The following is a 24,536-nucleotide window of genomic DNA, read 5'->3' as shown; positions in this document are numbered from 1 at the left end:
ATCATTAAAAATATATCTGGCCTATCGAGCCTGCTCTCCCATTCAATATGATCTGGCCGTACCCACTGTTTCCCCCATCACTGTAAATCTCTTACTTATAGAACCATAGAACAACTACAGCACAGACACAGGCTACTTCAGCTCCTCTAGTCTGCGCCGAATGACTTTTTCTTGCCCAGTCCCACTGACCTGCATTCAGACCATCGCCCTCCATACCTCTCCTGTCCAAATTTCCCTTAAATGTTAAAATCGAGCCCTTCACTCACCGAGTGCTGTCCCCTCTCATCTTCCCCCTAAACTTTTCCCCTTTCACCTTTAACTCATGTCCTCTTGTTTGAATCTCACCCACCCTCAATGGCAAAAGCCTCCCTACATTTATTCTGTCTGTCCCTCTCATAATTGTAAATACCTCTATCAAATCTCCCCTCATTCTTCTACGCTCCAGGGAATAAAGTCCTAACATGTTTAACCTTTCCCTGTAACTCAGTTCCAGAAGTCCTTGTAAATCTTCTCTGCCCTCTCTCTATCTTATTTATATGCTGCCTGTAGTAAGGTGGCCAACACTGCATACTACACTCTAAACTTTGTCTCGCCAATGTCCTGTATAACTTTAACATAACATCCCAACTCCTGCACTCAATATACTTATGTGTCATCTCTGCTTTAATTCCCAGCCTCTTGCCATATGTCCTTCTTAGAATTTCTCTCCCTATTCACTTCCCTCCTGTGGTAGCGAAACCCTCATTATCCATTCACTATTCAAAATTGCTTTATCTTTGGACCATAGAGCCAATGGGAGATTGAATAACACCGGATAATCTGTGTCCTGTGGCCACACAGAGGGGCTGGGGAGCAGGTGATCTCAAAGGGGTGCATTGCCTGCACCTGCCTTGATTTTCCATGACTCTATCAGGGTAGTTCCTGTGATATTTCTTTTATTGTAATAAAGAAACTTCTGGAACCATGTAATGTTTCTGCCACTCCTGGTACGCACACTCCTGGTGTTTATCCCACTCCAGGAACCATGTGATGTTTCTTTTATTGTAATAAAGAAACTTGGGTTCTTTTAAAAACAACTATATTTGCAAAAGTACAGTGTGGAGGCATCCACCTTGAATCCAACCAAGCTGCAACAAACTAGTCTCCAACTCCCTCTAGTGGCCAGGAGTATCACTAGCACTCTATCACGGCCATTCCAGAATTATTTGTAGGTTCTTCGACCTGAGTGGTGATGAGCGAGCCAGAATCAACTGACCAGGCAGGAATAATTTTTAAAAAAAGATACGTGGGGACCACAAGGCAAAAGTCATAAATAAAATGAATGACTCAGGAGAATTATATTTTAGACAGAGGGGCGAGAATGTGGGACGCAGTGGATGGCATGATGCTTTGAAGGGGGTACAAGGGAGGTGGGACATGGGATACATTGGGATGAAGCGGGAAAGGGGGATGTCTGGTCAGGAACATTAACACCGACCTGAGCCACTCCTAAAAGTCTGTGCTGTAAACTCACTAAACAACACCACCCCTGATAGAAACCGTTCCATTCAATGTGTTCAGTTAACCTAAGATGCATTCAATATTTTAATTGCGGTTAAACAGAGGAACTGGGAGTCACAGTTAGTGGCTGCACTCATCTTCTGTGACCTGCAGTCCTCCCCCTGATCCTTTCATATGATCTTTATAATCAGCGAAGGGGTGACAGTGGGTCGTTAAGTGTGTGTGTGGAGTTGTGGGTTCTGCAGGGGCAGATGATTGATCCGTAAACTCATCAGGGACTGAGCCCTGAGCCCCCGCTCACCCACACACCTTGCTGGCCTGGCATCGAGATCTGCATGCAGCCGGTGTGAGTGGTTGTATCTGTCCTCCTCCCCCCCCCCCCCCCACCACATCACCACACACACCCCTCGCCCACCCCCAGCCCCCGTACTTCTGTCAGTGATGTTACGGTGTGCAGATGGCTTGTCGCTGTTCCTTCTCTCCCCCCCCCCACCCCCCCACACCCCACAGCTTTCTCTGCCTTCCAAGGTCATACGTTTGTCGACATGTCAGTGTTCCTGAGAAAACATTTTTTTACCCAGAGAAGTGTGAATCTGTGGAATGCTCTGCCACAGAGGGTGGTAGAGGCAGATTCGCTGATTATGTTCAAAAGAGAGTTAGATAAGACTCTAGTGGGCAAAGGAGTTAAGGGTTATGGGGATAAGGCTGGAAAGGGGTACTGATGGTAGTGATCAGCCATGATCTGTAAAATGGCGGTGCTGGCTCGACGGGCCGAAGGGCCTACTCCAGCTCCTATTGTCTATTGTCTATTGCCTGTCGCCCCCTTCTGATGCTCACTCACCCAGTGTCACGTCACCATCCTCACTGCCCGCATTCACTCGCTGGTGACGTGGCGGACGTCCCAACTTGCTCTGAGCGTTAGAGGGAGTTTGAGAATCCTGCTTGGTGAAAATGATTCTTCCTCTATCTCTTCCTCATCATTGAGTACCTTTTCCTCGCCTTTTCCGTAGCTCACCCCTTCCTGTTCAGTTCTGCTGGGAACCCTGTGGCCCATTACTCTAGGCGTCCCATCCAAGAGAATTCCGCCAGTTCGAGGTTAATTCTCGGCTGCAAATTGGCGTCCACTCACCGGCCTCCAAAGATGCACTTTGTGAACAGCGGCGGCCACCTCCTCGACTGACTGGGGACGATCCCATCATTCAATTCCTGCTCCTTCAACTCTAGAAAAGTTTACAGAAACATGGGTTTCCACTTGAAGCAGTTAAAATCCCTCCTGGCCAGCAAGAAGATCCCTCAGCATTCATAAAGACAACACTTTGCCGTATATTTAAAAGTTAAATGATACTTTTACAGATATACCCTTTTATTTTTTTAATGTGTGTGTAAATAAATACAAGTCTCTCCCTGATAATACTTTTCTAACAGACAATTATTTAATCGCAAATTGCTTTAATGAATTCCAGACCTGCTTCATCGCACAGGTGAGCTGGGATTTATTAGTTAGTAGAAGCTTAAAATTGTGTAGGAAATGTCCGCTATTACCAATAACCAGTGCAGGAGAAAGAGACATTGGGAGTTTGAGGAGTTCTGCTACTGGAAAGCACCTCCAACGTACCTGCTGCACAGGGTAGACGGATCACTGGATAACTGAATATAGGAGAATATGGCAACGTTTTCTGCAATGAATGGATTGCTTAGATGCGCCACTCTACTATAAATCCTCTGAGGGGACACTGACTAGGATTAGCCCAAGGTCGTTGGGCGACTGTGGCGATTCAAGGTGAATGCTGCTTTGTTATGGTCAGTGTAGGTGGGTACGATTGTCATTGGGGTCAATACGATTGTGTAATGGTCATTGAGGGTGAGTTTGGCTCAATGGTCAGTGTGGGTGAGTGCAGGTCATTTCAATTGCGTAATGATGAGTGCAACTGTATCCTGCCAGCAGTTGGTCTGTCCCAAAGTCTCAGACAGGCCGAGGTCCCTCAGCACCAACCATCCCACCTCCTGTAGACTCTGGCAACCCTAAAGAACTCGAGGATGTGTTTGGGCGAGAGGTGTTGAAGTGAGTAGTGCGCAGGTGAGCGTGAATGAGCAGTGAACAGATGAATGTGTTTGGAGTGAGAGGTGTACAGGTAACTCCTTGTGTGAGTCGTGCACAGGTGAGTGTATTGGAGTAGTGTAGAGGTGGTGTGTTAGTGTAGAGGTGGGTGTGTGGAGCAGTGTACAGGTGGGTGGGTGGGAGTAGTACACTGGTGATGGTTTTTGAGTAGTATACAGGTGAGTGTGTGGTGTGTTAGAGTAGTGTACAGGTGGGTGTGCTGGGGTAGTGTACAGGTGGGTGTGTTGGAGTAGTGTACAGGTGAGTGTGTTAGAGTAGTGTACAGGTGGGTGTGCTGGGGTAGTGTACAGGTGGGTGTGTTGGGGTAGTGTACAGGTGGGTGTGTTGGAGTAGTGTACAGGTGAGTGTGTTAGAGTAGTGTACAGGTGAGTGTGTTAGAATAGTGTACAGGTGAGTGTGTTAGAGTAGTGTACAGGTGGGTGTGCTGGGGTAGTGTACAGGTGGGTGTGTTAGAGTAGTGTACAGGTGAGTGTGTTAGAGTAGTGTACAGGTGAGTGTGTTAGAGTAGTGTACAGGTGAGTGTGTTAGAGTAGTGTACAGGTGGGTGTGCTGGGGTAGTGTACAGGTGGGTGTGTTAGAGTAGTGTACAGGTGAGTGTGTTAGAGTAGTGTACAGGTGAGTGTGTTAGAGTAGTGTACAGGTGGGTGTGTTAGAGTAGTGTACAGGTGGGTGTGCTGGAGTAGTGTACAGGTGAGTGTGTTAGAGTAGTGTACAGGTGAGTGTGTTAGAGTAGTGTACAGGTGAGTGTGTTAGAGTAGTGTAAAGGTGGGTGTGTTAGAGTAGTGTACAGGTGAGTGTGTTAGAGTAGTGTACAGGTGAGTGTGTTAGAGTAGTGTACAGGTGGGTGTGTTAGAGTAGTGTACAGGTGGGTGTGTTAGAGTAGTGTACAGGTGAGTGTGTTAGAGTAGTGTACAGGTGGGTGTGTTAGAGTAGTGTACAGGTGGGTGTGCTGGGGTAGTGTACAGGTGAGTGTGTTGGAGTAGTGTACAGGTGGGTGTGCTGGGGTAGTGTACAGGTGGGTGTGTTAGAGTAGTGTACAGGTGAGTGTGTTAGAGTAGTGTACAGGTGGGTGTGTTAGAGTAGTGTACAGGTGAGTGTGTTAGAGTAGTGTACAGGTGAGTGTGTTAGAGTAGTGTACAGGTGAGTGTGTTAGAGTAGTGTACAGGTGGGTGTGTTAGAGTAGTGTACGGGTGGGTGTGTTGGAGTAGTGTACACATGAGTGTGTTGGAGTGACGCAGAGTGCAGACATGAGGAACATGGTCACATCTCCCAGTTGGTGTTGAATGATCCCCTCGTGGACAGAGCCCAGCCGTGAACCTCTCCCTGTTCTGTCCATTTCACTAGTGAAGTTCACCCTCCGACAATTCGCATTCCCACTTTCTAATTCCCACAGGTTGACGAAGTGCTTCCTTTCCCTTAAGTCCTGCCTGAGGATCATGGTCAGTAGATCAGTGATCTACTTGGTTTGCTGCACGTTAGTGTTTAACATGTCACTTCTGTTCAATGCACAGAAATTCTAAATGTGTGACCAATGGCTATTTATTACTATTCTATTCACCTAAGTCCAACGTACAACCTGTCAGTTCTGGCAATGCACTGCTATGAATCAGAAATAAAAAGGAAATGCATTAAAATTTATAGAACCACTTGGGCCTTTTCTCCCCTTCTTTATGTCAAGTGTCTGTGTTCTGGCCTTTATATTGTGGTATATCCATCTGCTTTCCAGTGTTTGGATGTTGGGTAGTGTTGGGTGATGCCTTGAGGTAGTTCAAGATTCAAGGTCCCCTTTATTGTCACGTAAAAATTTAATATACATGATGCATCTCAACCTTCGCCTGCCGTAAGGTGAACAAACTGTCGCCGTGACCATTGCCCCTAACAATAAGAGAAGGAGAAGCCAAATAGAGTCCCTTCGGCCGCCCTCTCGTAGACTCCTGTTTGATCCGTCAGCTCCGGGTCCCAAGTAACCTCCCACAAGATCAGGACTTTCAGGACCCCCACTCACCCCTGTCGAATCCTGGTTCCGATAGCTGGCACCCCGTGAGCTGCCCGCGGCCAGAGGTGCGAGCCCTTCGACAGCAGGCCTGTGTGGTCCCTCGGCTGCGGAGCCCCTCCCTGGTTGGTTGCCATTGCCGCCTTCCCCGTAGGATTGTCTCCCGTGCTTCTCAACGGGGTGGGGAAGGGGGGGAGTGGTCTCCCCATTTCTGGTGCCCTGTTCTGGTCCGCTGTGACCCCAGACTCTGCAACCCCTTGCGGTCTGCTGCCCAGCACAGGCGCCACCATCTTACGCTGTTACGGAGCCCAGAAAACCCCAAAAACCAGGAGCAATAGATATGCTCTAAATACTCTTGTCACAGACTTTTGTGGCTGCAGGATTTTTTTTTAAATAGGCTTCTCTATCAGGCCATTTAAAATCTGTACAGGACAGTCAGCATCAGGACCATTATAGCACCACCACCTTTTTGTTTGAAAATCACTGTTTTAATCGTCCCTCATGGACTCGTTATGTGCATGGTTTCAGAACTCCAAAGGAAATGGGCCAATGACCATTTTTCTCAAGCAAAATATTTCAGTAACAATCGGGTCTAGAGCAGTGATTCTCAACCTTCCCTTCTCATTCACATCACTGACAAAAGGCAAAGGAGGAAAAACCCAACACCCAACCCCAACCAACCAATTTTCCCCTGCAACCGCTGCAATCGTGTCTGCCTGTCCCGCATCGGACTTGTCAGCCACAAACGAGCCTGCAGCTGACGTGGACTTTTTACCCCCTCCATAAATCTTCGTCCGCGAAGCCAAGCCAAAGAAGACATCCCACCTTAAGCAATCCCTTACTAATCACAGAGCACCGATGGGAGAGGGAATACTTAACGTAGGATGTGAGTGGAAAGAAAAAGGTTGAGAACCGCTGCTATAGACGCTGTGTGGCCTGTGTTTCCCCAGCACAATTGCGCATGGCACGAGAATCACACAGTCTGTAGACTTTCCTGTTTAACTCCGAACAGAGGACTTAAATGCTTTGGAGAATCTGCAGAGGAGATCCACTATGATGTTGTCCGAGACAGAGCGTTTCAGTTGTGAGCGGTAACTGCTGAAGCAGGATTTATTTCCCCTACAAAGGATGAAGTTGAGGGGGGGGGGAGGGAATAGATGTAAAATTAAAATGAGAAGGGCCATAGATAGGGTGGAGAACTCAAACTTTTTCTACTTGATGGAGGCGAAAGAGTTAAAGATGAGGAGAAGGAGATTAAAGGGGGGGGGGGTGTGGAAAATCAATTCAAGATTATTGTCTCATCTATCAAGTTGCAGTGAGAAAGTTTGTTTAGCGAGCAGTCCAGCTAAACATCCCATACAAGGAGTCAAGACAAGTTTATTGTACGTCCAACCCGATGAAACAGCGTTCTCCGGTCCTCGGTGCAAAGCACATGGACACACAACCAGACATAACACACGTACATACAAACAATACATACGCAGGACAAGTATTTATATAAGCAAATGAATAAATATGAGCAAATGAATATGAGAGTCTCGGAGTGTGAGTGTGAGCAGTTCTTTTGGTCGTTCAGCATTCTCACTGCCCATGGGAAGAAGCTGATCCTCAGCCTGGTGGTGCTGGCTCTCATCCTCCTGGATCTCTTCCCCTGATGGGAGCAGCTGGAAGATGCCGAGCGCAGGGTTGAAGAGGTCCTCAATGATTTTGTGCCCCCTCTTCAGACAACGATCCCGCTAGATCATGCCAATATGGAAGTTGGGGGAGGTGGGGGGGGGAGGGAGGGGGGGGAGGGAGGGGGGGGGAGGGAGGGGGGGGAGGGAGGGGGACTCCAGTGATGTTCTCTGCCACTCTTAAGCTTCTGTGAATCCAGAATTTATGTGTTTTTACAAATATCACAGCATCTTCAAACTTTTGTGTTTCACATTATTTAGATTAGTCTCATGTTTGGCTGTTTCTTTAAGGAACCATAGAAAACTACAGTACAGAAATAGGCCCTTTGGCCCTTCTGGACTGTGCTGAATGATTTTTCTGCCTTGTGCCATTGATCTGTAAGAAATCCATACCCCTCCTGTCCATGTACCTATGTCTACTGAATCCTTTGGTAATAATAATTTGGCAACTGATTTCACATTTCAGACTCATGTGTAGTATGTGTAGAACATCACCTACAACCTTAAGATTCTTTTTCCTGCTGACGAGACAAAATTACCTCGGGAGTGCAAAAAAATGTACTCAACAGACACAAATAAAGAAATGTAAACTATCTGATTGTGCAATACAGAGAGAAAAAAAATCAATAAAGTGCCCAAATCAGAGTCCTTATCTGATTGAGTTTGTCGTTGAGGAGGCTGATGGTGGAAGGGGAGCAGCTGTTCCTGAACCTGGTTGTCTGTACACCTCTTTCCTGATGGAAGCAGTGAGAACAGAGCGTGTGCTGGGTGGTGTGAGTCCTTGATGATTGCTGCTCCTCTCCGACGGCAGCGTTCCCTTTAGATGTTCTCGATGGTGGGGAGAGGTTTTGCCTGTGGTGTCCAGGGCTGTTGTCCACTACCTTTTGCAGGGCTTTACGCTCGGGGGTATTGGTGTCCCCCATACCAGACCGTGATGGAGCTGGTCAGCACACTTTCCACTGCACATCTGTGGAAATTTGCCAGGGTTTCTGATGTCACAGCAAACGTCCACAAACTCCTGAAGAAGTAGAGACGCTGACGTGTTTTCTTCACGATGCTTTTAGTGTGTTGGGTCCAGGAAAGGTCGCCTGAGATGGACTCCCAAGAATCTAAATTTTCTCACCCTCTCCACCTTTGATCCCCCATTGATCACTGGATCGTTCACCACACTGGTTTTCCCTTCCTGAAGTCAACAATCAGCTCCTTGGTTTTGGTGACATTGAATGAAAGATTGTTGTTGGTGGACCAATCAGCCAAGTTTTCAATCTCCCTCCTGCACTTTGACTCGTCCCCTTCCTTTATACAACCCACAACCGTGGTATCGGTGGCAAATTTGTAGATGGTGATGTTGTTGTACCAGGCCACACAGTCGTAGGTGTAGAGTGAATGCAATGCAGATTTAAACAACAGATGAGGTGCTATTTCTACCAGTATCACTGACCACCCTGCTTCTCTGTCATTGCAACTATTCCAACACATTGGGGTCGATGTTTGAGATTGACCACAATGCCCAAATAACGTTAGGATTGGGAGATATGGCAGTTTTAAAAACTGCAGGCTAATGAAACCGCCGTGAAACAATATAAACTGATCTTGGAGCACAGCAGAAATCTCACAGAGCAGGGCTGAGAATGAAAAATGGGAAGCTAATTCTCCCGGGACCTCAGGACAAGGAAAAACACTCCAGAGGGTCATTAACTTGGCCTGCGACATCACGGGCATCGGACTCCACTCTATCGAGGACATCAACAAGAGGCGGTGTCTTACGAAAGCAACCTCTATCCTCAAGGACCCCCACCACCCAGGCCCTGCCCTTTTCACTCTGCTGCCATTGGGAAAAAGGTACAGGAGCCCAAAGACGAGCGCCCAGTGGCACAAGGACAGCTTCTTCCCCTCCGCCATCAGATTCATGAATGGACAATGGACCACAGACACTGCCTCACTTTGAATTTTTCTTTTTCTTACGCAGTTTTTATTTATTTTGTAAGGTGATTTAAATGTTTGCTGCAAAACAATTAATTTTGCATCATGTTCATGGCAATAAATTATCATTCTGATTTTAATTCTGACCTCATATTTAGACGTACAGCACGGTAACAAGCCCTTGCCGCCCAAATACACCAATTAATCTACAATCCCCATACATTTTTGTAAGAGGATAAATACTCATCATTTATCTTCCTTTGTAGAGAGAGAGCAAAATCGATTTTTTAAAAAACAATCGTGACCTTTTCAGCTGCGCCCTGTGTGCCTACAACCAAATGCAGGATTGCGTCCCCCAGGGAAGCTGTCATTTAAAGATGTCAGGAGTAGGAGGTGCTGAACGTCGTGGTTCTGCAGGGAGGGGAGCTGGGGTCAGGTCAGTGGATCGATCTAGCAGCACTTGTGTCTGGCCCTGCAGCTAATTTGCTGCAGAGCCGACCCAGCGTTACACCGGAGTCATGCGACGTCGCATCCCAGAATTGCACAAAGATTTGATGGCCACAGGAAATCGCCCCACGGATGCAGCTGATGACCAGACCGTCACAATTTAAAAATTAAATTTAAATTTAAATGTACAGCACGGTAACAGGCCCTTTCGGCCCACCAGTCTGTGCTACCCAATTTACCCCCAATTAACCTACAACACCCCCCCAGTACATTTTGAATGGTGGGAGGAAACCGGAGCCCCCGCAGAAAATCCACACAGACACACAAACTCCTTTGAACCCCGGTCCTGATTACTGCTGGCGTAAAGGTTTTGCACTAACTGGTACACTAACCGTGTTGCCCTACATATAACATAAATGTAATCATACATCACAGTATCCCTGCCATATACACCAATTAATCTACAAAACCTGGTACAATTTTGGAGTGTGGGAGGAAACCAGAGCACCTGGCGGAAGCTGAAGCAGACACAGGGAGGACGTAGAAACTCCTTACAGACAGCGCGGGATTTGAACCTGAGTTGTTAGCACTGTCTGTAAGGAGTTTTTTCATTCTCCCTGTGTCTGCATGCATTTCCTCCCACCCTTCAAAATGTACCGTGGGTTATAGGTCTGTTGAGACTAATTGGGAGCCGGAGCTCTGCTCAAGCTAGACAGCCTAGGCTCCAGGTGCCTTTGCACAGACTTTGAAGGATGCCTATAGAGACTTCACCAGTAGGTGTTAATTGGACGTGCTGTGGAATAATGGATTATTGTTTTGGAAAGCAACGGATGAATGGACTCAGAGGTTTGGGTCTGGTGCCACAGTCTGTTTGGTTGCAGTTGGCTGTTCTAAGAGGGTCACGTGGTTTTCTCTGAATGAGAGAGAGAGAAAGTTACAGTTCTACAGTTCAGCGGCAGCAGCTGCGACTGGAACAGGACAAGCTGACAAGCTTGTGGAAAAACCCCATTTTGAAGACGGGTTGTGAGTTCTTAGTTCAGTCTGGTCAAAGCCATCTCCAAGAGGAGAAGGCTGGCTGTATAATGTTTCACTTGAAATAAGGGGAACAGAAAAGGAACTCTGTGGTGAACTGAAAGAAAGAGGTTATCATCTGGAAAACCCTGATGGGGCAAGTTTCTTCGGCAAGACACTGAGGTGGCTGATCAGAGGGGATCAGTTGTGGGTGTCTAACGAGCAACAAATCTCTCTCAGAAAACTATCAAGAATCTTCCTGAGCAGTAACCATTTACCTTTCAAGCACCAAAGCCTGGTGAAATATGTAAATGTTAAATTCTGTGCACAGTCTAAGAATTGCCTGATTCCGGTGAACGTGGAGAAGTGAGAAGTGAGATTGGACTGTGAATCAAAGAACTTTTCAGAACTTGTACACACATTGCATACACATGTGCTTAGAATTAGAAGGGGTTGTTAGGTTAGTTAATAGTAATAAATTAAAATTTGATCCTTTTTTCATGTTTAAATATAATTAAAAGCAACTTTTGTTTAAGTAACCATTTGTCTTGGTGAATTTCTATTGATGCTGGGTTTTGGGGTCCTCTAGGCCCATAACAACAGCCTCGATACCAAATAACACAGGAGACGGGAGAGTCTTTTTTTTAAAAAGTAAACCTCCCGTGAGCGACGCTGCAGGAGCCAAGCTCTGCTGCAGGAGGCAGATCTCAGACTCAACGGCACATACATACGCGAGCATTGATTGACAGGTGGGGTCGGGACCAGCAGACCCCGAATTGATAGACGGGACCGAGACCACGGTGCTGATTGATTGATGGGTGAACCCAGGACTAGCGCGAGCCCCTATTGACAAGCAGTTACGTTGGTGTACCAGTGGTTGTGGCCGACCCCTTACCTTCCGGGCCCCTAGGCTTCAGCCTAATGGTTAATCCACCACTGCCTGACCCAGTGAACACAAAGCACGTCACATTGCTCCTTTCAATACATTTTACTAACAATGTCAAGTACAGGGGGCACGGAGAGACACCGTAGTGTCTCATTCAGAGATGATTATTATTCACACACTGAGTAACACTGTTGGTTCTCTTCATTCAGTAGGGGCACCACTGGATTTCCCAACATGGACCAGGTTTCCTCATTTCTTCGGAATGGGGAATGCAGCCAGGAATAAATTATACAAGGAGTAACAGGTACCTAGGAAAAGAATAAGACGGTAGCATTGAGAAGGGAACTACTGGAATGGGATTGCTGTGTAACACGGCCACGTATGGAAGAACAATGGTTACTGCAAATAGAATACTTCCTGGTGTGAAAGGGGAAAGATCAGGCCCGGATTAACCATGAAGCAAAATGAGCTCATGCTTATGGTACCAAGAGAAGGGGAAACCACAGAGATTTTGTCCAGTGCCAGATTTACCATAGTGCAGCTGATCGAGGGCCGCCAAAAAAGCTTCCCCGCCAACAATAAGTGAAAAAAATATATAGACACAGGTTATATTTAATATAATTGTGGGAGAAACCTGAATTTTTAATCTCTTATTCAGCCTTTATTGAGTCTTAACGTCTCGTCAGTTAGACAATGGAAGAGTCGAGGGGGAACCATTCTTGGCCTGTGCTCATGGTCCTTAATCCGGCCCTGAGGTAGATTAAGCAGGTTGGGCTGATGTTTAATTTTGAACAACGACAGGGCCTGAGGGGTTTGGCAAGGTGGATGGGGAATCAAGAGGCCCTCACTCTTGGTGGGGAGGGCAACCCAGGGGTGAGAAGAGGATTTCTTTTCTCAGAGGACTCATATATTCCCCAGACCGGTCCCAAGACGAATACATGGAAGGTGGCTTTGCCCGCGGCGTGGGGGGGTGGGGTGGTTTGATGAAAGTGGACGAAGGAGACTTCAGAAGAGTTGGGCGTAACTTGGTCAAGGATTACGCCTTTAAAGTGAGGAGAGGTGGGGAGTGGGGTCAAAGGAGATGTGAGTGGCAGGTTTTTTTCTCATAGAGCAGTAGGCTCCAAATCTTGGCCATTCCCCTACAGAGGCTGCTCGACCCCTAGAGTTTCTCCAGAAGATTGTTTGTTGTTCTGGATTCCAAAGTCTGCAGTTTCCTGTGGGTCCAATTTACCCCATCCTTATCATTTTATCCACTACAGTTAGGTCTGTCCCAGCCTGTCCTGTCCCTCCTCATGCTGTATACACGTGGGTAATAGTCGAATTTTGTAAACCTATTTTTTGGGTGAAATTTTGATCGTGCCAAGTTCCTGCGTCATTTGGGGCGTCAGGAGCTCGGATGGGCGGATGACCAGGGCCTCCACGAACATCTGCAGTTGGGGCGTCGGGAGTTCAGATGGGCAGGTGCTCGGGTCCTCGGTGAAAGTCTGCAGTTGGGGCATCCTTCATTAGAATATTCTCCACACATTCTCATCAACTACCCCTATATTCTAACACTCACCTACTATAGGTGGCCAACTAACCTACAAACCCACACGTTTTTGAGAGCTGGTCATAATCCGGATCCCCAGGTGGAAACCTACACAGTCACGGTGAAACTCCATACAGACAGCACTGGAAGTCAGGATGGAATCCAGGTCACTGACACTGTGCTCCTGCATTTCCCTGGCCGAATGTTGGTGGAAGAGAATATTGAGGGCTTACTGATACAAGGTGCATTTTTCAGACCTCGAGTCATCGAATATTACAGCACAGAAACAGGCCCTTTGGCCCATTGTCTCATGCTGTTTGCATTACAGACTTGAGATGCAGCTATGGTCAATGGTAGGATAGAATCAAGGGACAAATGAAGTAGAACAAGAGTAGCTCATGCTAGAGTCGAATCCAATGCATAAACATGCTGGAGAAACTCAGCAGGTCACGGAGCGTCCATTGTACGTAATGGGTCACCAACGTTCTGGTGTTAAAGAAAGAACAGCCGAGTATCTGTTCAGTTCTGCTGGTCCCACCTCCAACCGTGATGGCCATGGTGATGCGGTATAACACTGCGTCCACTGTACCTCCCTTCAGGTGAACGGGAAGGTTGTTGTCCGCCTGCAATTCGAAAACAAAGAAGAGAGATGAACACGGACAGTTACCTGCCCAATTCCAAACCGATAGAGGGCAGAACTCCTCGTCCTGTGGAGGCCTCAGGCTGTCCCAGAGCAGGCTGGGCCTGCGAAGTGTGGCCACTGCTGAACCACATTGAGCAGAACAAGCCCCAACAACATGGTAAGAAGCTAATTATCGCGATGGAACTGTGAGATATAAATCAGACTCCACCATCAACAACAAACTCAGTCAGCGACTCATTTAAGGGCTTCTACTTCTGCACTTTATTGATTTTTTTTCCTCTCTGTATCGCACAGTTTGTTTTCATTCCTTTATTTGTTTACAGGTGTACGGCTTTCTTTTTAGACATCGAGCACAGTAACAGGCCATTTCGGCCCATGAGTCCGTGCCACCCAATTTACACCCCATTAACCTACACCCCCAGTACATTTCGAATGGAGGGAGGAAACCGGAGCCCCTGGGAACAACCCACACAGACACAGGGAGAACATACAAGCTCTTTACAGACAGCGCAGGATTCGAACCCACGTCCATCGCTGGCGCTGTAAAAGTGTTGCCGTGCCACCCCATGGAGTACAGTCTTTTTCTTTGCACTGCTAATAAGTGGTTATTCTACCTCGCCCGCAGGAAAAAGAATCTCAGGGTTGTATGTGATGTTGTTAGAGCGACTATTTCACTTGTCATTTTAACTCATTATAAATCTAAATCTGAAATCTGAAAGCTGACTCTGGACAACAATTTTTTCATAAATAATGAGGATTATGATGGACGACTTCAAGCTGAACACAAAGATAATTTCAGATTTGCTGCATAACGTAGCAAGTTGGAGATAACTTTTGCTGAATTTAGCTTGTTTAATTGTATAGTGATGTTGAGCCCTGCAAAAGGTCGTGGATGCAGCCCAGAACATCACAGGCAAAACCCTCCCCACCATCGCGAACATCTACGGGGAACCCTGCCGTCGGAGAGCAGCAGCGATCGTCAAGGATCCACCCCACCCAGCACATGCTCTGTTCTCGCTGCTGCCATCAGGGAAGAGGTCTCGGGGCTACAAGATTCGCACCCTCCAGGTTCAGGAACGGCTGCTCCCCCTCCACCATCAGACTCAACGACAAACTCAAATCAGGGACTCATTTAAAGATTCTTACTTTTTCATTTTATTTATTTTTGTCTCTACCGCAGAGCCCACCTCACTGACAAAAGATAAAGGAGGAAAAACCCAACACCCAACCCCAACCCACCAATTTTCCCCTGCAACCGCTGCAACCGTGTCTGCCTGTCCCGCATCGGACTTGTCAGCCACAAACGAGCCTGTAGCTGACGTGGACATTTACCCCTCCATAAATCTTCGTCTGCGAAGCCAAGCCAAAGACAAAAGAATTTTTGTCTCTCTATGATGTTTGTTTACATTTCTTTACTTGTAATTCTGCCTGGCCCACAGGAAAAAGGAATCTCAGGGTTGTACATGATGTTATGTATGTTCTCCGACAATAAATCTGAGTGTTGAACTTTGAAAACATGAAGATGAAACCTCCTCTTTAATGTCATCATTTTTACAAACCCGAGAGTCTCAAATTAACCACAAATAGAGTAAAATCCCCGTTATCCTCAAGCAACCGGCAAAAACAAGAATCATGAAAAATAAATAGATGAAAAAATATGAAAGTTTAACAATTGCGCCCTCCTTGCGGTCAGTTTGCCAATCCACACAACACCCAATCCCAAACAACCAGAAAGTTTGCTCATCCGGCATCTACCAAGCCCCCTAGGTGCCAGATACCAGGTTTTACTGAATGTAAACAAAGAAAGAAACGTCAACCCAGCTGAAGTGACTGACTGACCACTTTGGAAGGGATATTTTTAAATTGTTCATGCACCTACAATATGCTTAAGGTTCGTTGGAGAGATGTGGTTTAGGGATTGACTTTTTTTAACATGTAACAAAACATTTATGAAAACGAACAACATGACAAAACACAAAATATGAAAGCAGCTTCATTCCTCAAGGACCCCCCACCACCCAGGCCAGGCCCTGTTCTCCTCAATCTGCCACCATCAGGGAAAAGGTACAGGAACCTGAAGACGAGCACTCAGCGGCTCAAGGACGGCTTCTTCCCCTCCGCCATCAGATTCCTGAATGATCAATGAACCAAAGACACGGCCTGACTTTTCATGTGGTAAGATGGTTATAATATGAATGTTTGCTCTATGACGCTGCCACAAAACCCTAAATTTCATGACTTGTTCATGACAATAAATTCTGATTCTACATCTAATGAGCTATTTACATTAAGAGAGGGAAAAAAAACCAATTTGCTCTAGACGATAAATCAATACCGCCCCTCTGTTACATACAATTTACATTTTCAAATTGAAATCCCACTGTTCCTATCTACGATGCATTCAATCCCCCGGGGTGGAGGGAGCATCATTTCCGGAACTCGGACACCTTCCCCTCGGACCCCACATGCTCCCGCTCTAATGACACACGGGCTCGGATGTAACCCCTTGGGGGGAGGTAGGCAGTCGGCTACCCTGGGCCCTCAGCTGCCCACTGCCTCGACCCATGAATAGCCAGTTCGGCCAGGCCCATCAACAACCCCAGAAGGAGATCCGTGGAATGCCCCCACCCCACTGACCCTACCCCTACTGAAGTGAACAGCCACAGGTAAGCAGGGGAACAGTAGCCCTGTTGGTCATCCTACAGGCCCTTCAGCCCACAGTGTCATGCTAAACTAATAACCTTCTCTAACAAATGCATTCAAAGAGAAGCAGTCGTCTATCGATTTACAAACCCATCAGAAACAACTCAGTCATCCCAGATTTCATATCATTCACGCTGTGAGTTATGTTGTGCCCCACTGTTCAGCCACACCGCGGATACCTGGAAGATTTTCTGATTCTCTAAGACTCTGTTTCTCAGCTGGTGGCGGACTGTGGTTGAGAAGGATCGCGAAGCCAGGAACTGCAGGGCCTAGGGATGAAAGAGATACAAGCTGTAAGAAAGAGTCTCCAGTGATCCTTTCCACTCTTTTACGGTCCTGTGGATTGAGCTCCGATCCAATGCTCTACAGCTACTGTACCTCACTGTGATGTAGCCGGCCAGGACATCCTTGACAGAGGTCTTATGGAAAGTTGACGGAATGGTGGCTGGAGGCCTCAGCCTTCAAAGGAAATGACGTCGCTGTTGCACCTTCCTGACAAGTGAGATGTTGAGTGTTCATGATAGGTCGCTAGTTAAGTTGACTCCGAGAAACTTAGTGTCTCTCCACTCCAGAGTTGTTGATGTGTAGTGGAGGGTGGTGGTTCCTGGTCCTCCTGATCATCTCCTTCGTCTCGTCCACGTTGAGACGCGGGTTATTACTCCCGCACCACATCACGAGATTTCCCACCCCTTCTCTCGTTGCTGATGAGGCCGACGACCGTCGTGTCATCTGCAAACTTGATGACTCCTGTTGAAGCTGGATCTGGTGACCCAGTCATGGGCTGGTAGTTTGAACAGCTGTGGGTGACCTGAAGTGAAATAGTCAAAGGACTCGCACCAGGCGGCGGACTGCTAGAAACTGGCTTGAAACTAGATAAAGGGAACGAGGTATTAAAACTGGAATGCGAGAGGGAGCCGAGGGTGCTGGCGGCTTCCTGATTGTGTCAGAGATGTCAGAGAAGCTCGGATTGCCGATGGTTTGGACTGAAGCCTGTGCGTTTGCCGATGCTGCGGGACCACTGAAGGTGAATCCACTCAGAGATTCAGTGACTCAGGGAGGGGAGGGGAGGGGGGAGAACTCTCTTTTGCTTCTCTTTCTCTGAATGCAAGGGGTTCTGGGCAATTTCTGCAGAACCTTCAGCTCCTTTTAAACAGCTGCACCTGGGCAGCCCTCCTGGGACCAAGGTGCGATTACTGAGGCAAAGGAGCTAGAAGCCCCTTTCAAATTGCAGGTGGGGGGGTGGATATCGACCCATTAAATCGCCAATGATGCATCACGCTGCCCGGCGCCATGCGCACACAAGTGCTGATGTCACCAGAATAAGCAGGTTGGCCATTTTTCTGTCCAAATCGCCTGTGGACGCAGCCTAGGCAGGTTTAACTGGGTTCCCCAACTACCTCTGAGGTAAGTCAAGGACCCAGTTGGATTCTCATGGGGTCAGACCCTTTCTAACTGTCACATAACTGGGATGCTAAGCGGACAAATTGCCCAGTTAACCCCATCTTACGCGGCAGCTTGAAAGGGCCTAGTGTCTGCCTTACAGTAGACTAAAGGAAATTTTGTTAACGCCACATTTTCTGTTTTGTTACACAGCAATAAAATAACCTTGAATCTTTACTGAGCGCTCTCCAACACATCTCATTTGTCTGTTAGTTTCCCTCCCCCTCCACCACCCCCCTTCCCCAACACCGTGCCTGATTCTTGACAACTCTCTCCCTCAAGGTCAACACACTTGAAGCCTCCTGCGATGATTGATGTGAGCAAAGACCATTCAAGGAACGAGGCTTCAAAATCCAGCCAATCCACTCGCCAGGAGGGCAGGCCCACCACGAGCAGAGAAAAGTCTTTTAAGTATTTGAGTTTTAAGAATTATGCCAGAGGTAAAATCCTCGAAACAGCAAGGATTAAGTTTGGGGGACGCGAGAAACCAGTTGCTCTAAAAGTCCACACATTTTTGCCTATTAATATCAAGAATGGTTGTGCAAACTCTTTTTAAAAATAGGTTAGTTTCTTAATTTGAATTAAAGGGCAGAAGGAGGGAGGATCTGGGTGAAGAAAAGGTTGTTACCAGAAGGTGCTTCATGTTGAGCTGTTGCTTTCTCCTCGGCTGGCCTGGCTGTTGACAAGGTCACAGTCCCAACCCCAGGAATCCCACCCACAGCACCCTGTCCATCACAACACTCTGGGCAGCTGTGCTCTGTATTTAGCACTGATCTGGTTGGCGTCCCACAACTTGCGGTCAGAAATGCTCCAGCCCCTTGTGGCGCACAGTAAGATCCCATCAATTATTTTTAACGTAGACATACAGCAGGGTAACAGGCCCTTCTGCTCCATGAGGCTGCACCACCCATTTATGCCCAACTGACCTACAACCCCCAGTATGTTTCAAACGGTGGGAGGGAACCAGAGCTCCTGGAGGAAACCCACACAGACATGGGGAGGATATACCAACTCCTTACAGACAGTGCAGGTCCCAATCGCTGGCGCTGTAACGACACTGCACTAACTGCTACACGGAGGAACAAGGAAGGGAAGGAATTCAGCCCGTCTAGAGCATGCTCAGTCACTCAAAATCAAAACGGATCTACTTCTCTCGCCCGCTCCCTGGATTGTCCAAATGTCCAAGACCTTTCAAATTTCCCAGTTTGGGTTGGGGAGGTGACTCTGTGAGTCTTAACTAGTCCCGTCATCGGCAGGATTCTCTGGTTATTGGTGCTGGGGTAGGGGAGATAAACTGGAGATGGAAAAGAGAGGGGGGGGATGTATGGGGTGTTTTTCGTTTTGATATCGCTGTAATTTAACTGACTGGTGTGGTGATACAACCACGACACAGGCCACACTCCTACAGGCTGACTGCAGGGGGTGACCACTGTACCTGCAGGTAGGCAACCTGGGAGGCTGGCCCCACCAGCTGGCTGTCAATCACCGGCCTGTATAAAGATTTGAGCCGGCCCCTTTGGGCATGTGGGGCCAGGAAGGTACAGAGACCTGGTGTGTGCAAGTTTAAGCTGATTAAAGCCTGTTGTACAGTCTGTGGACTTTGTGTCTGAATTCTTCGCACAGCGGTGTTCACAACTGTACTTTCAGTTGTACAAGGGTGGGTGGGGATAAATACAGACTCTTCATATTCTTTTCTTTGGCTTGGCTTCGCGGACGAAGATTTATGGAGGGGGTAAAAGTCCACGTCAGCTGCAGGCTCGATTGTGGCTGACAAGTCCGATGCATATTACATGAATATTAAAAGAGATTATAATGCTTGTTGGATGAGTCTATGAAATTAAAATAAAATATTTTTAAAAATGTTACTGTGACCCTGGCCACAATTCAGCCAGTCATCCGTAATGGCCAGCAGTGAGAAGTGATAACCTGATAACTTTCACTGGCTGCAGGCTGCTGGTGACGGCGGTCGAACGAGACACAGTAGGCTGCAGACTGCTGGAGGCCGGTATCGGAACTGGGATGCGAGAGGGTGCTGACGGCACTGATCGTGTCAGAGGTTCAGACCCTGAACTCGGGTCGCAGGGGCTTTGGACTGGAGTCTGTGCTCCTGAGGAGGCTGCGGGAGCGCTGAGGGAGAATCCACGGACACTCGGTGACACTGGTGGGGTGGGGGGGCTCTCTTTTGCTTTTCTTTCTCTGATTATAAGGGGCGCTGGGCAATTTCCTCTGGTAACGAATCATGCCTTTTATTACATGACAATAAAAGAATCTTGAATCTTGACTTTCATAGCTTTTTTTCAATGTCCTGACTCTTTAAGGTGTAAATAAAAATGCTCAATCTGTCAGGTAGCTGGATGACTAATGTAGGGGGTTAACCATCCACTCATGTAACACACCTGACGCAAGAGCGTAAATAGGTTAAAGTACGTCAGAGTTGTTCTCAACTAATTTTGGGTTCCATGAGATAGGGTTGTAAAGAGAGCTTTTGGCATATTGGCCTTCATTAATCAAAGTGTTGGGATGTTATTGTAAAGTTGTATGTTAAGACAGTGGTGAGGCCAAATTTCAGAATCAGAATTTATTAGCTTGAACACGTCACAAAATTTGTTTTGTGACAACATTACAGGGCAAACATCTATATAAACTACCTTACAAAGTAAAGAGTAGAAGAAAAAGATAAAGTGAGGCCTTGTCTGGGGTTCATTGATCATTCAGGAATCTGACAGCTGAGGGGAAGAAGCCGTCCTTGTGCCGCTGGGCACTTGTCTTCAGGCTCCTGGACCTTTTCCCCGATGGTAGCTAATTTTGAGAACCGTGGGTAGTTTTGGTCACCTAAGATATCAATAAGATTGAAAGAGTGCCGAGAAGATTTACCAGGAATTGAGTTGCAGGTTAAACAGGTTGGGACTTTATTCCCTGGTGCGTAGAAGAGTGAGGGGAGATTTGATAGAGGTATTTAAAATTATGAGGGGGATAGATAGTGTAAATGGAAGCATGATTTTTCCATCAAAGTTAATTTTTTTTAAATTTAGACATACAGCACGGTAACAGACCATTTCAGCCCACAAGCCCGCGCCACCCAATTTACACCCAATTAACCTACACCCCCAGTATATTTTGAAGGGTGGAAGGAAAAAAGGGGGAAAATTATAAGGGGAACATGAGGGGAAATTTCTTTACGCAGAGGGTGGTGGGGATGTGGAATGAGCTTCCGGCAGACGTGGTCGAGGCGGGATCATTGGTTACATTTAAGGAAAGACTGGATCGTTACATGGATAGGAGGGGACTAGAGGGGTATGGACCGGGTGCTGGTCAGTGGGACTAGGAGGGTGGGGATTTGCTACGGCATGGACTAGAAGGGCCGAACTGGCCTGTTCTGTGCTGTAAGTGGTTATATGGTTATATAGGAAACCAGAACACCCAGAGGAAACCCACGCAGACATGGGGACAAACTACAAACTCCTTACGGACACTGCAGGTCAATTGGGTGTAATTGGGTGGCACAGACTTGTGGGCCAAAAGGGCCTGTTATGTCTAAATTTTAAAAATTAAATGTAAAATTTGAAAGACATTTAGACAGGTATATGGACCATATGGGATTAGGTTACTATGGATATATTTTGCTGAGAGGTCTATATCTTAACATATTTTAGATTCAGCCCTGTAACAGCCCCTTCCAACCCACAAGTCCCAATTATTCCACGTGAGCAATTGACCTACTAACCCTTGTAGGATGGGAGAAAACCAGACCCCCCGGAGGAAACCCTCGCAGTCATGGGTAGAACATAAAACTCCTCACAGACAAAAATCTTTCTTGAACCTAGAGACAGCAGTGAGAATAGAGTGGGACGAAGGAAGGAGTGCTTTATGATGTTGGCTGCCTACTTGTGGACACCTGGATGTCTTCGATTGCAGTTCACCAGACGGTGAAGATTTTGCTTCCTGAACACATTTGGGTGTATTTTATGGATCTTGGGCTGCTAATCACGAAAATCTTCCTAACATGCACCTTTTTTTTAAGATAACAGCAAACTGCAACCAGCTGATTGACAGCATGCTTCAAGCACAAAGTGCACGTCATTCTGCATTCGCACTTGGCCGTCTTCCCCACTGATCTCGGTGCCTTCGGTGACGAACACAGTGAAAGGTTTCACCAGGATATTGAGACAATGGAAAAGTGGTATCAGGACAACTGGAATCTATCAGTGCCGGCCAACTATTGTTGGACACTGACGATGAGAGGCATCAGATGCTGAGTACGAATGAAAATCAGTGGAAAAACATTTTTGGGTCAGTCGAACTGGCGCAAAGTGTCAGCCTCATTATGCGATTAAACATGCTAAATCCAATAAAATTTTAATGTTTCTCCAACTTCTGACGTGATCCAGCAAATCTGAAATCATCTTTGTGTTCAGCTAGGTGTGGCCAATCATAACCCCCTATTTGTATTAAGCAAGAAAATCTTCTGAGAAGATTAATTGTCCAGTGTACTTAAATGCAAACCTACTATCAAACCCAACCCCTCTCCACTCAGAAGTGAGAAGATCCAGTAAACTTTGGCTCGTTATTTTTCAGACAGTAGGATTTTTATCAATCGTAACAAAAATGATAAGAGTTTCAGCTTTCAGGCACTAGCTTTTGGAAGGGTGGCATCAGATTGCCGCCTTCAACAGCGCCTCCCCCCACCCCACCCCCGATACTCCTCTCTCTCTCCTGCTTGTTTTCTTTCACCTCAGCTTACGATTTCTGTCCATTTCACCTTCTTCCTGGTGCAATAATAACAAATACCAGAGGTCATCTGTGGGGGGGGGGGGGGGGTTTAGGGAGATATCAGAGATAAGATTTCCCCCCCACACAGAGAGTGGTGGGTGCCTGGAATGCATGGCTGGGAGTGGGTGGTGGAGACTGGTACAATAGGGACCTACAAAAGATTCTTAGACAGGCCCACGGACCCAAGAAAAATGTGCGCGAGGTGGGGATTAGATTGTTGCGGAGTAGGTCAGCACAATATCGTGGGATGAAGGGCCTGTCATGTGGTGCAATGTTCTCAGCTTTTCCTCCCCTGCCCAATGACCTCTTGCCTGTTGACTTGCACTCCTCCCCCTTGCCACTTCTTCCCTCCCTCCCACTGATCTTCCCCCTCAGTCCCTACCCGTGACTGCAGGAAATGTCACGAGTGCCCGCACCTCCTGTCTCACTCCCGTTCAGGGGGCCCGAGCAGGCCTTCCGAGCAATCTGCAGGGAGGGGGCGGTCATCCCGTTGAGGTGCATCAAAAGGACTGGACGCAGACTGGGAGGTCGCTTCGTTGAGCACCTTTGCTCCGCACTCCCTCCTGCCTGATCCTTTATATTCGGGGATCACCTGCTCTTCGCTCATACTTCGCTCAGACCCGTAGCGTTGGTTATGTATCTTTGCTTGTTCTGGACGCTGCAAGACCTGTTGACTTTCTCTAGCACTTCAGTCATCACGTGTGCAGACTTCCCTGTTTAACTGGAAGGTTCTATGTTCACCCACATCATTGCTTCTGGCTCATGGCCCTGAAAATGGGATTAACTCAGGCAGTGACTATAATCCGGAGGAAAGGATGCTGGTTCAATTTGAGACTTGCAGGTATAAGGCCCTCTCCCCCGAAACAAAGAAATGTCCACGGAGATGAGAGGGGATGTCAAGTAAGGTAACAGAGGAAGGGTTTCAACAAACTAGGTTTAATTCCCCCTTTGGTAAGGCAGTTCATCAACTTCATCTTCCTGAGGCATGCAGATTTCACCAATGGCATTATAATGTCTTAAAAAACAAATTAATTACCAAGACATTCAAGCAAGACATAATTGACATTTCATCTGTGCTTTTTCAATTGTGGAAATGATTTTGCTGGTTGCTTGTAATCAAGGCAATTGCTTCACCCAATCTGATTATAAAATGTTAGAGAACTAAACCTAAAGGAGTTTGACGTCTCAGTCGATTTATTACCATCCATCAATCTTCCTGCTCTTGCGTTACCGGTGGGATTGCAAAAATAAACCATGTTTGTTCTGTTCTTACATTTAAGAATTCAGGCTTACAGCACGGTAACAGGCCACTTCGGCGCACGAGCCCGTGCCGCCCAATTTACACCCCATTAACTCACACTCCCTGTACATTTCGAACGGTGGGAGGAAACCGGTGGAAAACCCGCGCAGAGACAGGGAGAACATCCCCTTACAGAGCGCGCAGGATTTGCATTGATCCAATGAGAAACCAGCAATGTTCCTCGCCATTTCCTCTTGCTTAAACACAGGCTACTGGAGGAACTTGGCGGGTCGAGCAATATCAGTGGGCGGAAAGGAACGGCCAAAACATTTCATCGTCTTCCCCCCCCCCCCAACTCTCTCCTATCCTCCCATCCATCTCCAATCACTGGCAAGTCCTTTTGTCTGTACTCCTCCCCCTGCCCTTTCTTTCCCTCTCCCCTGCCTTTTAACTCAGGCGCCTGCCTGGTTGTTACTCACACCTTGAAGACGGGCTCAGACCCGGAACACTGGTTGGTTATCCCTCCTATGGACGCTGCAGGACCTGCTGAGCTCCTCCAACATTTCTACAATCACAGGGGCTACAGACTTTCGTGTTTCACTCTATTTGTCACCCCCCCCCCCCCCGCCCCCAGACGCTGCACGAACAGCTGAGCTCTTC

At 47.3% G+C, this 24,536-nt stretch overlaps 1 protein-coding gene across 1 annotated transcript; it reads right to left on the bottom strand.

The window, feature by feature from the left end:
• Positions 1 to 11,639: 11,639 nt before the first annotated feature.
• On the bottom strand, positions 11,640 to 18,602 carry cox7a1 (cytochrome c oxidase subunit 7A1). The gene is made up of 4 exons (XM_069909542.1): positions 18,495 to 18,602; positions 16,606 to 16,695; positions 13,619 to 13,703; positions 11,640 to 11,860 (listed from the first exon to the last, which is right to left on the bottom strand). The coding sequence occupies exons 1-4, from the start codon at positions 18,507 to 18,509 to the stop codon at positions 11,802 to 11,804; spliced, it is 249 nt and encodes an 82-aa protein (XP_069765643.1). The 5' UTR covers positions 18,510 to 18,602; the 3' UTR covers positions 11,640 to 11,801.
• Between the last annotated feature and the right edge of the window lie 5,934 nt (positions 18,603 to 24,536).

The sequence above is a fragment of the Narcine bancroftii genome, chromosome 13, assembly GCF_036971445.1.
Source record: "Narcine bancroftii isolate sNarBan1 chromosome 13, sNarBan1.hap1, whole genome shotgun sequence".
In the NCBI taxonomy this organism is placed as follows: domain Eukaryota; kingdom Metazoa; phylum Chordata; class Chondrichthyes; order Torpediniformes; family Narcinidae; genus Narcine; species Narcine bancroftii.
This window is presented reverse-complemented; position numbering and strand designations above follow the sequence as displayed.

Excerpts from the sequence above, each read along its gene's own strand:
- cox7a1 (XM_069909542.1), bottom strand. Across the intron at positions 13,704-16,605 it reads AGAATCAGAAAATCTTCCAG|GCGGACAACAACCTTCCCGT; the intron begins GTATCCGCGGTG and ends TTCGAATTGCAG. Across the intron at positions 11,861-13,618 it reads CATGGCCATCACGGTTGGAG|GTACCTGTTACTCCTTGTAT; the intron begins GTGGGACCAGCA and ends TTCTTTTCCTAG.